At 35.1% G+C, this 13,216-nt stretch overlaps 1 protein-coding gene across 1 annotated transcript in view; it reads left to right on the forward strand.

The window, feature by feature from the left end:
* LOC138710698 (uncharacterized) overlaps positions 1–13,216 on the forward strand; it is a 320,335-nt gene that overhangs the window by 277,193 nt on the left and 29,926 nt on the right. The window contains exon 9 of the mRNA XM_069841761.1: positions 2,486–2,671. Within this exon, the coding sequence (XP_069697862.1) occupies positions 2,486–2,671 (186 nt within the window). The remainder of the gene's footprint in view (positions 1–2,485; positions 2,672–13,216) is intronic.

Raw genomic sequence — 13,216 nt, forward strand, 5'->3', positions numbered from 1 at the left:
GAGTTACCAGGCATGTAATCCAAAATGGCAGACTGCAGTCTTTATTTAGTTTTTCGTTTTAACATAGAGTCCTATGAAAGTGGTACCTTAGAAAATTTGTACTGCTGTGCGGCGCAGAAGTTTCCGACTCTCAGTAGACTGTTGATAAAGATGGCTATTAATTACGGAAAATGGTGAAACAATGGCAGTAAACTTTGTAGAACCCCTCAGGAAACTTGCCTCAGCATCGTCTTTTTACACCGCAAATTCTACTTGACTCACTGGGATTTAAGCCCGAGTCACCAACGTGCAATAATTAACTACTGTAACGAAAAACCAGTGTTCATCAAAAGTGTACATTTCACCCCTCTTTTTCCAATTCAAAGCGCACAATATCTAAAGTAAAAAATAAGCGCACCTCAGATTATATGAAAAGGGCACAGCAATTTTCCTTCCCACTTGTACAGACTTAGGACTGTCTACTACTACTACTACTACTACTACTACTACTACTACTACTACTACTACTACTACTACTACTACTACTAATAATAATAATAATAATAATAATAATAATAATAAAATTAATAATAATAATAATAATACAATATCAATATGTAAGTTATACGAATGTAGAGTAGTAATGATGTAATGAACAATTTGTAACCGCTCTTGTAATAGAGTTAGTTAAAATTAGTTCATTATTTATTCATTCATAGTTTTCTACTTCTGATTGAGGTTCTGGCTGATATGTAGGGCCTACATCTATTATTAGGCAGTACATCTCACTTGACGATATGTATCAGAGGAATAACAACAATTGTTTGCATGCATCTGAATTCTGCTAATTTGTAGCTAGTCAGCGATGCACGCATTAGAGGGGGAAAGGAACAGGCGACCCAAACCCATTATCTTCTGGCTTAGTTACCTCATGAGTGATGCCTTATTTGTGTCACTTATGTGGTTCAAACCTGTATTCGGACAGTTCACTAAACAATAATAACAACATAGTTTTCTGCCCAAGGGCAAGTATTTCACTGCAAACATACCGTTCTCCAATATTTCCTATTTCCTGCCTTTCTCTTAGTCTCCGCATACGAGCCATATAACTTATATCTTAATGTCGTCTATTATCTGATATCTTCTTCTGCCCCGAACTTTTCTCCCGTTCACCATTTTTATCCCAGTGCATCCTTCAGTAGGCAGTTTCTTCTCAGCCAGTGACCCCACCAATTCCTTTTTCTCTTTCTGATCAGTTTCAGCACCATTCTTTCTTCACCCACTCTTTCCAACCCAACTTCATTTCATATTCTGTCTGTCCACTTCACACGCTCCATTCTTCTCCATATCCACATTTCAAATACTTCTATTCGTTTCCCTTCATTTCGTCGTAATGTCTATGTTTCTGCACCATACAATGCTACACTCCATACAAAGCACTTCACTAGTCTCTTCCTCAGTCCTTTCTCCAGAGGTCTGCAGAAGATGTTCCTTTCTCTATTAAAAGCTTCTTTTGCCATTGCTGTTCTCCTTTTGACTTCTTGGCACCAGCTCATGTTACTGCTTACAGTACACCCCAAGTATTTGAAGCTGTCCACTTGCTCTACTGCCTCATTTAAAATTCGCTAGTTTACCTTCTTTACATTTCTTCCTATGACCATGATCTTCGTCTTATTTGCATTTAGGCCTATCTTAATCCCACACTGCTCACAGCTGTCACTTAGCTCCAGAAGCATATCCCTTAGTACCATCTTCTCTTCTGTTAACAACGCCATATCATCAGCAAATTTTATTCTTCTTCCTTGCACTATCACTCCTCCCATGTTATGAAAACAGTTCTTCACTAAATCCTTCAAGTAGATGTTTAACAGGGTAGGTGATAAAATAATACTATGAAATAGTACTGAGTATCGCGCATTGGAATTACCTATACTTTCTTGTTAAAATGGCGCCGTACTTTTCCACTTTAGCCGATTAAGATTATCCTTGGAGTTACAGTGCTTACCATGCCATTTTCTCATAAGTTACATTAATTTACAATAACTTTACATCTTTAAGCTTGCAAGAAAACTAACGTTTTCATATTTTCAGGGAGTATTCCTTAATATGTGTTAAACATTTTGACATGGTCTTAATTAATGTTAATGTTCTGGTACCGATAGGAGATGTTTAGGATGAAAGTCAATTCTAGCTAAGTTCGTCTATGTGAACTGGTGACCGATAATGAACTGTCTGTCGTATATCTAATTTATCTCCAGGGTTGCAAATGCATTCTTTGATTTCTTTCAGCCTAATCTTTCTTCTGAGAAGGTCAGTAGGCCTACATACAAAAGTATATAATGATAACACCAAAGAACTCTCTCCGCCCTTGACAATTAAAACAAATAATCAGTCAACTGACTGATTCTCTCGAAGTGGAACGTAGTTCGATTAGCTGAATTTCATGTGATATTTAGAATGAAAAAAATAACTAAATTACAGCAGATGTTTTTTTTCTGTTACTTAGGAATACGCTGCAACAACATATGAAGGTGCATACAGGAAAGGACTTCAAGTGTCAGCACCAGGGTTGCATCTTCGCCTGCAGATCCCAGGCAGAGCTGCGTAACCACCAGCAGGTGCATTCTTACCATCGGCCCTACCACTGCGACACCTGCACCTACTCCGCCAAAACAAAGGCTCAGTTGCTAAGGTAAGGGCACGAAAAATTGACAGTCACTGTACGTCTATTTGTTTTAGATATCTCTGCATTGTAATCCTATATACTTAGTGAGTCTTCAACACTGTCTTTGTTCAGTGTTATTTAGTGACGATATATTGTACATGACAGTTATCATAATTATCATCATAATTATCGTCATAAAAGTGCTCTTCCATTTGGATCGGATCCGCTCAAATTACTATTGTCTTAAACGTGTTTTGTACAGATGTACTTTTTTATTTATCTTTGAGTTTCTAGACAAGTTTATCTATAATTTGTGCCATCTTCGAGCATGTAACTGCATACATCTTTATACTCTATATTACATATAATTTCCCAACTAGGTTATGTAAAGCCAAATAGCTATTTCAGTGAATTTGTGTTTCTTTGGAAAAAAAACATGAGAACGAAGATATCCGCTCAAGAAATAAACGAGGTGTAGATGGAGAGGGAGAGAGACAGCATTAAACTGGTTAAGACGATTCAATGATGGAGACTTAAGCCTTAAAGAAGAACCTCGCTCAGAACGACTATCTGTTATAAAGAATGAGGTTCTACCCACATAACTGAAAGAATAATAAATCGTCAATATTCGTAATAGTAGATAATCCTTGGTCCTTCCAAGGGACAAAGTCGCTTCCTCTACCAACTCTGGTAACATAAAAACGGCGACAAGTAGATTCATATGAATTGACCGAAGCACAAACTCAGTGGCAAGATTCTGTATTAAGTGGAATTGTAAGAGTATTGTGTACTTCCCAAACGGTTTGTGTTGATGCTGAACTCTTATCTGAGCAAATGCAACAAGTAAACTAAGTTCTAGAGCATCGCTATCCAGCTTTGATCAACAGAAAGCATGCGGCCCTTCAAGAAGAGTGTTCCAATAAAAAGGACCAGATTGAACCAAGCACAAATTCCAGAGTTGAATGGGATCTACCTATCTGCCAACACGCCGTCACCATATTGTTCCATCTAACAACGATTTGTTAATGTCCATAGCAACTTCTCTTCAGCATATTAAATAATTTGAGAACGTCTCTCGAGTTTCTTGTCTTCAAACTGAAGGACAGCGTCGTCGGCAAATTAGGATAATGGCAGAATGATGGGCAAAAGACGTCGAAAGTAACGTACATTTTGCAGAATAAACGCTTGTTTTTATATTTTCAGTCAAATAACGTAAAAATTAGGGGACACTTTTTAGACAACATAATAGTGTGCAGTATTGGTCTGTGTCTTCTTTGAGCATGACATTTATCTTCGAGATTATAGATTACTGGAAATTGTGGTAGTCTTTTTTCAAGTATTCTTGTCTAAACTTTACTTAGCTTGTAGTCCTGGATTTTTATATTTATAAATGCGTCTATTTGTATTTTGCCCTTAGTTCTTAATTGAGGAGCATAGTATCAAAGTTAGACAACTCTGTTTTTTTTTTTTTTTTTTTTTTTTCCCCGATTGTTTCTCATAGAATTTTGTATGCTGAATGCGATTCTGAAACTGTTTAGGTTAAAAAACGGACAGAACAGAGTAAAAATAGTACATAATTGTGCGCTTTAGAATCAAAATATAGACAACTCTACAGTGGCTTGGTTTCAAATTACGACAATTCCTTCAGTAGCAAATGAGAAATCCACATTCGTACCACCTTTTCCCATCACGCATCGCGAATCCAACATGGCTGATTGTTTATATAATCGGTTTGTGGATGGATAAGACATACTGTTTTACGTAAATTTGCTTTGTAAAATTATATTACATCGGTATTTTAATAAGAATATGGAAGTTCATGTCAAAGAAGTTCCTGAAAAGGAAGCGAAGAAGCTTCGTTTGGTTTCAAAAACAGACAACTCCACTTTAAATATGGCTTCATTTGGTTTCAAAAACAGACAACTCCATGACTTCGTTTCAGAGATGGACAACTCCACTTTTTAAACTTAAATTGCGACCTGAATATTAATTTTAATCACATTTTGAGACTGACCCATGAGAATGTTTAAAAAAATGTACATATAACAGTGACATTCGTTTCCAAGGATCTAGTTTTTCGCCTCTCCTTTAAAAAAAGCAAAAGTGTAGTTGTCCAACTTTGATACCAAGCTCCTCAATTGTCTGCAGTAGTTTATTTTATACTTTTACTATCATCTCGTTACTGTAGACGTCTGTGAGTCACTTTTCTACATGGATTTTCTTTTCTGAATTTTTTTTTTTCTTGATGGACTGTTACAGAATTGAAAAGAGCTATTACTCCGAAAAATATAACTCAGACATGCTGCTGAAGTTTTATAAAGTTCTTATAATGGTAGAGTAGTTGAAGTTAAAATTATATACCTAAATAATTTATTTTTCAAAATCTCGATGTCCATGACAAATACATCGCATCCCATATAGTTAATATGTGACACTATTCGATAATATAATCTAATACGATAACTTTATTATTTTTCTTTATAAGAAGTATACTGTCTTGTATATGTCGTATCCAGCACTGAAGATATAACGATCATTATCCAGTAACTGATTTCATTCACATTGGTTGTAACTATAATGCCATATTTAATATTATAAAAGTGTAAAACTACATATCAGTTGCAGTTCATTTCTTAATAAATTGCAGTGTTTTGTGTTGCTAAGTGACATGCTAAACAACTGTACAACGAACATTAACTATTTGTAATTATAAGGCTGGTATCTGCGATCTAATCACTGTGAGTTTCTATTCTACTTAAAAATGAAAACTGGTACCCTAGTTTCAAGACACACATCGTGCATCGTGATAACATGCGCTTAGTTTTCATACCGTATTCACTTGTTTCTTGACCGCCGGAGAATTCCCGACTAAAAGTGCTCCATTCGTAAAGGTAATTTATTTATTCATCGTGCCTTTTAATTTACAGCTATTCACAGGCAATAATATGATGTATTGCAACTCTAATTCTCTTGTTAATGTCAATGTTAATTTTGAGCTAAGGAGGCTGTTCAGAAACGATGAGATGGTGAATTGTACATCGCTTTCGGAATATAACACCGCGAATCTTAGTGTCTGACGCTGACGATAAAAAATAATTTCTAAGTTTATTTTTTGTGTATAGGTGGGGTTAAAAATTGATTCATGGAATACAGCGGTAAATATCGGAAATATGATTTCATTTGAGTATTTACAGTATATATTCGGAGTCTGTTCGGAGTGTTCGTTTCCTCATATGATCCATATAAGTTATCTTAATGTCATCTATCATCTGATATCTTCTTCTACCCCGAGCTCTTCTCCTGTTCACCATTCCTTCCAATGCATCTTTCAGTAAGCAGTTTCTTCTCAACCAGTGACCCAACCAATTCCTTTTCCTCTTCCTGATCAGTTTCATCATTCTTTCTTCATCCACTCTTTCCAACACAGCTTCCTTTCTTATTCTGTCTGTCCACTTCACACGTTCCATTCTTCTCCACATCCACATTTCAAATGCTTCTATTCGCTTCTCGTCGTAATGTCCATATTTCTACCCCCATACAATACCACACTCCATACAAAGCATTTCACTAGTATCTTCCTTAGTTATTTTTCCAGAGGTCTGCAGAAGATGCTCCTTTTTCTATTAAAAGCTTCTTTGGAAATTGCTATCCTCCTTTTGACTTCCTGGCAGCAGCTCATATTGCTGCTTATAGTACACCCCAAGTATTTGAAGCTGTCCACTTGCTCTACAGCCTCAGTTAGAATTCGCAAGTTTATCTTCTGTATTTTTCTTCCTATGACCATGCTCTCCGTTTTATTTGCTTTTATCTTCATCCCACACTGTTCATAGCAGTCATTCAGTTCCAGTAGCATATCCTTTAGTATCATTTCCTCTTCTACTAACAACGCCATATCATCAGTATATCTTATGCACTTTATTCTTCTTCCTCCTACTATCACTCCTCCCATGTTCTGAAAACAGTTATTTACTAAATCCTCCAAGTAGATGTTGAATAGGGTAGGTGACAAAGGACATCCTTGACGTACTCCTATGCCAATTTCACTTTCTTCTGACATTTCTTCTCCTATCCTGACTTTGACTCGTTTCATATAAAGAGTACTGAACAGTCTTCTCTCTTTCCAATCCACGCCAATTTTCTTAAGGATCCCCATCAGTTTATTCCAATTCATTCTGTCTAAAGCCTTTATTATTATATATTTTTATTGCAGTAATTAAATAATTAGATTGTGTTTTTTGTAGTCTGACAACTGGTAGTTTTGTTGTTCAGTATTTGTAGTTCTATAGTACAAATTTTCTATAATAGTATAATTAAGGATATCCTTTTTTACACGAACCACAAGTTCAAAAATATATAGGATGTACATTATCATAATCTTTTCATTTTCAAAAAGAGATCTACATGATACTCTGGGTGGTGACATTGTTAAAATACGAATTGCTTTTTTTTCTGTAGTAGCAGAATGTTTGGAATATCAGAACTATTTCCATATAAAAGCAATCCATATCTAATAACACTTTCAAACAGCGCATAGTAGACTTGCTTTAAATAGTGTATGGGAATCTTATGCATGAGATTTCTTAAGAGATAAATTACTCTAGAGATCCTTTTACATACGTAACTGACATAACTGTTCCACTTTAGTTTAGAATTCAGATACATACCCAACAACTTTACAGACTCATTTATCAGTTTATCATGAGTTATCTATAGTCTAGCGTTTAGGTCTATTTTATATTACAGAGGCTACTAAAAGACGAGAACATAATATAGTGACTATTTCGCCCATGTACCAATTCACCAATGAAATATAAGAACCGTTGAATTTGAACAAATCGGAATCATTTCATAATCACATTTGTCTTGTCCCTGATGATTCATAATTGTTTCCACAAATCAATGAGTAACACCATAACCTAATTATTATCAATAAAAACAATGAATTCAGAAATAATCAACATTATTTTCCTAAGCATCAAGTATATACAATGACTGATTAACCTTACAACTTCTTTACCAAGTTAACATTTTAGGAAACTATCTGGCTGGATAGTTTCGAAGTGTTATTCTTCATTTTCCAAAGCCTACATACAATGAATTTAATTGTATGGAATGTCACTTCCATTATACATTTAATTAAATCCCATCTTTTTAAATTCGATTCTGTTAATAATAAAAATGAATATTTCTGTTACTCTATTGTTTCTATCATTCATCAGCAGTTAACATTATAAAGGGTGAATCTTCTCATCCTGCGGATTGGTAACTAGGCAAACTTGCATTTTACAGACGATACTAAATGCAGATGCTCACATCACATTCACCAGCCCGTTCGATAAGGCTGTGATGTTGACCTGTGTTAAACTATTTACGTTAAAACATATGACAGAAGAACTATTATTAATCTGTTCCATGACAAATTATCCGTTAAATTACCCTAAATAAAGACTACCTTCAGGTGTCACTACTTGAACATCAGACCTTAACCGCTAAAGGCCAGCGCGTACACACCTATGCTGGTGGGACACCAGATCATGTCATGCGGTACGTAGCGGTCAATTCGGCCGAAAGTTATACGACGTAGGGGACTGTGTTTACGGTATAGTCTGTGAAACGCCGGTACTGCATAACTTCTCAATCCGAGGATGAGAAGATTCACCCGGTATAGCTCTAAGCATATATTTGTAAGTAAATATTTTGATGTTTTCTATACGAATGCGACTGAAGCATGATACAATGCAACTACACTCTGGTATGTGTTATTATCTTCATTTTATTAATTATTTATTTTTTATTCTACTCGCGAAAGAGTCTTATTAAATATCACACGAGCTTTTCATTCCCTTTGGATAAATTCACAAGCGCCTAGACATAATTAAAAATCGGATGCACCGGTCTCTTGCGAGATAAACTGTTAACTAACATAGTACAAAGATCTACTGTTGAAACTGGAGGTCGAAAATGATGACTACGACGACTACGATGACGATGATGTTGTTGTTTAGTCAACTGTCCGAAGACTGGTCTGTACCTCACAAGTGACACCAACAAGACACCACTTATGAGGCAAATAGACCAGGAGATACTGAGCTAGAGTGGCTAGTTCCTTTCCCCCTCCATTTCATACATCGCCGATTTGCTACGTATTGCACTAGTCAGACTTTAGATGCATACAAACAATTGTTCTTCCTCTGACACATATCGTCAAGTGAGATATACTGTCTGATAATAGATGTACATATCAGCCAGAACCTCAATCAAATGTTAATGATCTTATAAAATATCTACATTCGAAACTGAAACGAAAATCGAAATTCCATATTCTAGAATGACGATACATCAATAAACTTATCACAGACGAGAACTATATTAGGTCTAATAATGTTCATAAAATTTATAACTAAGATTTTAGGCACGGATGCCCTTTGTTCCTAGTATTATTTAACATTTATATTGGCCATGCTATTGGGAACTGGCAGGATGTTTTAGTCGAAGATTTTAAAATAAATTATGCACTTTTAACATAATTTTATTTATTGATGACCAGGCTGTTTTAGTAGGCCTACGTCAGAAGGTAATCTCCGAAAAAGCTGAATATCAATTAGAAACAATAACTGAAGAAGGTAACCTTAATATATCATGTACAGAAACAAAAGTAATGGCCTGGGGCAGGTATTTATGAAGATTAATTTTATCATTTGTGTTTTTTAATATTGGAGTTGACGGAGATTGTTGGAGATTGATTTGTACTCTTGGCGGAGATTAATGGAAATTTTGGAAAATACAATTATTTTGGAATTGGAGTATTAACTCAGTATAAATATTACTTGCTAAATAATTGACATTAAAGGTTCGTTGGGTTCTAGATTCCGGTAAAGGTGCGGTATGGCCAATAGACAATAGTTGTTGGATTAACACTGTCTTTTACATACATTCATTAAAAATGAAAACATTTCCAGCCCTCAAATTAACACTTGGCCAATAGACAATAGTTGTTGGATTAACACTGTCTTTTACATACATTCATTAAAAATGAAAACATTTCCAGCCCTCAAATTAACACTTTCAAATTATTAGTGAAATGATGAATTCTCCATCTTTTGAGTTCAATAATGCAGGCTAATCAGAACATCTGGAATACCATGCAATGTAGTCTACTTGGATATATAACAAATTCAAGTGAAAAAAAAAATCCGAAAAAACTCAGAATATGAAATTCACTATAAAACGACGCAATAGTAATAATTCGCGAATGTGTTCATATTTCGCTATTAGAACTCTATTTCGCGATTTTTCGCGATTGTTTTATCCACATATTATTAATCAGAATCATTTAATTCGTAAAGATTAGTAAAAATCTATTGTATATCTATTATGTCGTGCTTTCGCGATTTCCATAAATACCTGGCCCTGATAATAGCGTTCCAGGAAAGAAATCATCACAGATGCAAAACAGTTATAAAGAATAATATTATTGAGCAAGTAATACCCTTCAATTATTTAGGCTTTAGGTATCATATTGCCAAAAGGAAAACATAAATATAAAATTACAGAAGTTTCAAAGAATGTGTGGAATCATAAGAAGAAACTTAAGAAACAAATACGCCAAGATACTCAACTTAAGTTCTATAAAGTTATGGTGGCTTCCATGATAATGTATGGTAGTGAAAATTGGACTCTGACTCGAACAGATAAGAGAAAGATAGAAGCATCAGAGATGAGATTTCTGAGACCAACTGCGGGCTACATTGTTGTTGATCTGGAAAGAAGTACAGAGATAGCCTAAGAGAACAATTAAATATTTTTAAATTGACTGGTAAAATATAAATACAGAGACAGAATTGGTACGAGCACTTACTGAGAATGACAGATGATAGAATGCCCAAATATTTTTTAACTACACACCAATAGGATTTAGAAGACAAGGAAGACCAGTTACTAGATGGAAGGATCAATTTTCTTGAAGTCGAAACAGGTCTGAGAGGCCTAAGCCTTGATGCAGATGATGGTGATGAACTTTATAACTACAGTCTTTTCAGATGGAAAGCGGTTTCCTTGACAGCCAATGAAATGTTTGCCTGTTTTTACATCTGTGGTACGTTCAAATACCGATACATTTTTGCATTCCCTTTATCGAAATTTCACAAAAAAAAAAACCTTTACTAAAATGGGTTCTAACGTTTTCTATTACACACGGAATGTGCCAATAAAGCATTGTAGGCTTTAATCCGTCAAAAATGTTCACGTCAGAGTAATTATATATTTTTTTTTTTCACCGTCTCTTACCGGTTAGTAGAAAATAATATGACTGAAAACACTGGAGAGAGAGGAAGCGCGTTAGATGTTGCAAGTGGCCCTTTTCGTTGCTATTGTGTGATATCAAAATGATTCATAATACAGTTGAAAAAATGCATTATTATTGTAAATAGATTTTATTTACAAACGTAAGCTTGTTTTAGGTAATATGTCGTACTCATAGGGCGATTTTCGAACGCTAAGGAATGATGAAGAAATGGAGAAATGGTGACGGAATGATGTAAATGCCTAATATGGGGAACGGGAGAACCCCGGGAAAACTCTAACTGCGATCTTGTCCGCCACAAGTGTCAATGAAAAATCCAAGACAATGAAAAATCCAAGACCTGATCGGGACTCGAACCCGGGCTGTCTGCTTGACAGGTTGGAGGTCTGACCGCTCAGCCACTGCAGGGGTAATTTTTTACTCGTATTCAACTTTTGAATATCTTAGCAAGACGGATTTATTGTGTTTGGAAAACGTTCCACAAATAACTCAACAACATTACTCAGTATTGTAATTGTAGCCATGTTTCCTCCAATTCTGAACTACAAAAACAATCTCTTCCGTACATAACTTTCTATTTAGTGTACACTTGTTTACTAATCCAAATATACAAGTGCTTCTTACTAGCTACCATTCAATAACAACATAACCTCAAAAGCTACTGCTCTATTCAAGCCAATTAAGAGGTCAACAACTGCTAGTGTTAACTGACTTACAGGTTACCCTATAGATACCTGTGAAAAGGATGAGAACAGATAAGGAACTCTGGCAATGATGATAAGAGATTATGAATGATGTATGTTTTTTATAATTGTGGTGTGGGAAATTGGAGTACGTCGAGAAAATATGTAGCATAACTGTCTTTGTTCACCAAAACTTTCGCTTGGAGTAGCCTAGATTTTAACTCGGGTCTCCAACATAAAAATCCGACTCTCTATCCATTTATATAATAGTACATTTGACGATATCTAGGGAATGAAGCATGCCTGAATATGGAAGTTTATTTCTCCATTTGTTTAAATATATACATGGAACTGTTTATTCGAATGCAACCTCACGAACACTTCACAAGACGCCATAAAACTTGAATTATAGCCCATGAATATGATTCATTAGAGCGTCTGAAGAAAATACCGTAATATTTCATTGCAGAAATACAAACGATCATGTGCAACCCGTAGGGTGATACTAAATTACTTGTCGCCTGCTATTCTCAAAGAGTGAATAATCGTATAGACTTCTAGGTGCGCAGGTCTCAAGTCTAAACATGACGGGTTAAGAGCCGGTTTGTCACTTGGCATGAAATACATCAGCTGCTTCTTCTTCAGTGATAGACAATATTGTGTGCATCTGTTTGGTGATAGCTTCTGATACAGGCAGAGATACAGTTCAAGGAATCCCATAGTCACTATGAACAGTTTTATTGTATTTGCTGCTGCTGCTGCTGCTGCTGTTGGTGTTGCTGCTTCGTTTAGCTAAACTTTTCCACGCGATTATTAAAATAAAGTTAAGGAAATTTCCTTTGAATTACGTATTTATCATTTTTTTATTATCGTATAGATCAAATAGTAGTAATGATAGGCCATATCCACGTTTAAGTTTTCTTTAGCTGGAGGGTACTTATTCTTGTCTTATTATAATAAATTGCTAATATAAATTCAGTTTACAAGCAAAACACTTTAAGCCAAAAATATTACTTCTGAGAAAAAGGTATCTATAATGTATGTACAGTACTGTACATAATGTAGCGTATGTATATAAAATTAGAATTGGAAAACGAAATGAGAAACAACTTACTATTAATATTTTGAGGATTCAGTTTTGTCAAGAACTTTCAAACGACTTTTCTCAGAAGTAATATTTTTGACTTACTACGTTTTGCTTGTAAACCGACGAAATATTCTAGTGTTCTTATTTTATGGGCATTGATTGAACTGAAATGTACTGCGTATCAATATAGAATATCCCATATTTTTGCACGATTCACGCGGTCATAGGCCTTCTCGTAACCCAGAAACAAAAGATATAGCGGCTCAATTTTAATTTATTGGCCTGACCCAATATTTTGGGTTTGCCCTGCGACATAGAATAGCTCACAATAAAATTTAAAATGAAAAATTATATAAAAAGGTTTTAAACAAAAGAGATTAAGACATAAGAAAAAATAGGACCCAGTATAATTTAAATTGAGTGTTCACCATAAAGATGCTGGCGAAATATCGCTACAAAAAATTTTATTATTATGGTGACAATGGCATCTTGAAGAGCTC

The sequence above is a fragment of the Periplaneta americana genome, chromosome 12 (assembly GCF_040183065.1).
Source record: "Periplaneta americana isolate PAMFEO1 chromosome 12, P.americana_PAMFEO1_priV1, whole genome shotgun sequence".
In the NCBI taxonomy this organism is placed as follows: domain Eukaryota; kingdom Metazoa; phylum Arthropoda; class Insecta; order Blattodea; family Blattidae; genus Periplaneta; species Periplaneta americana.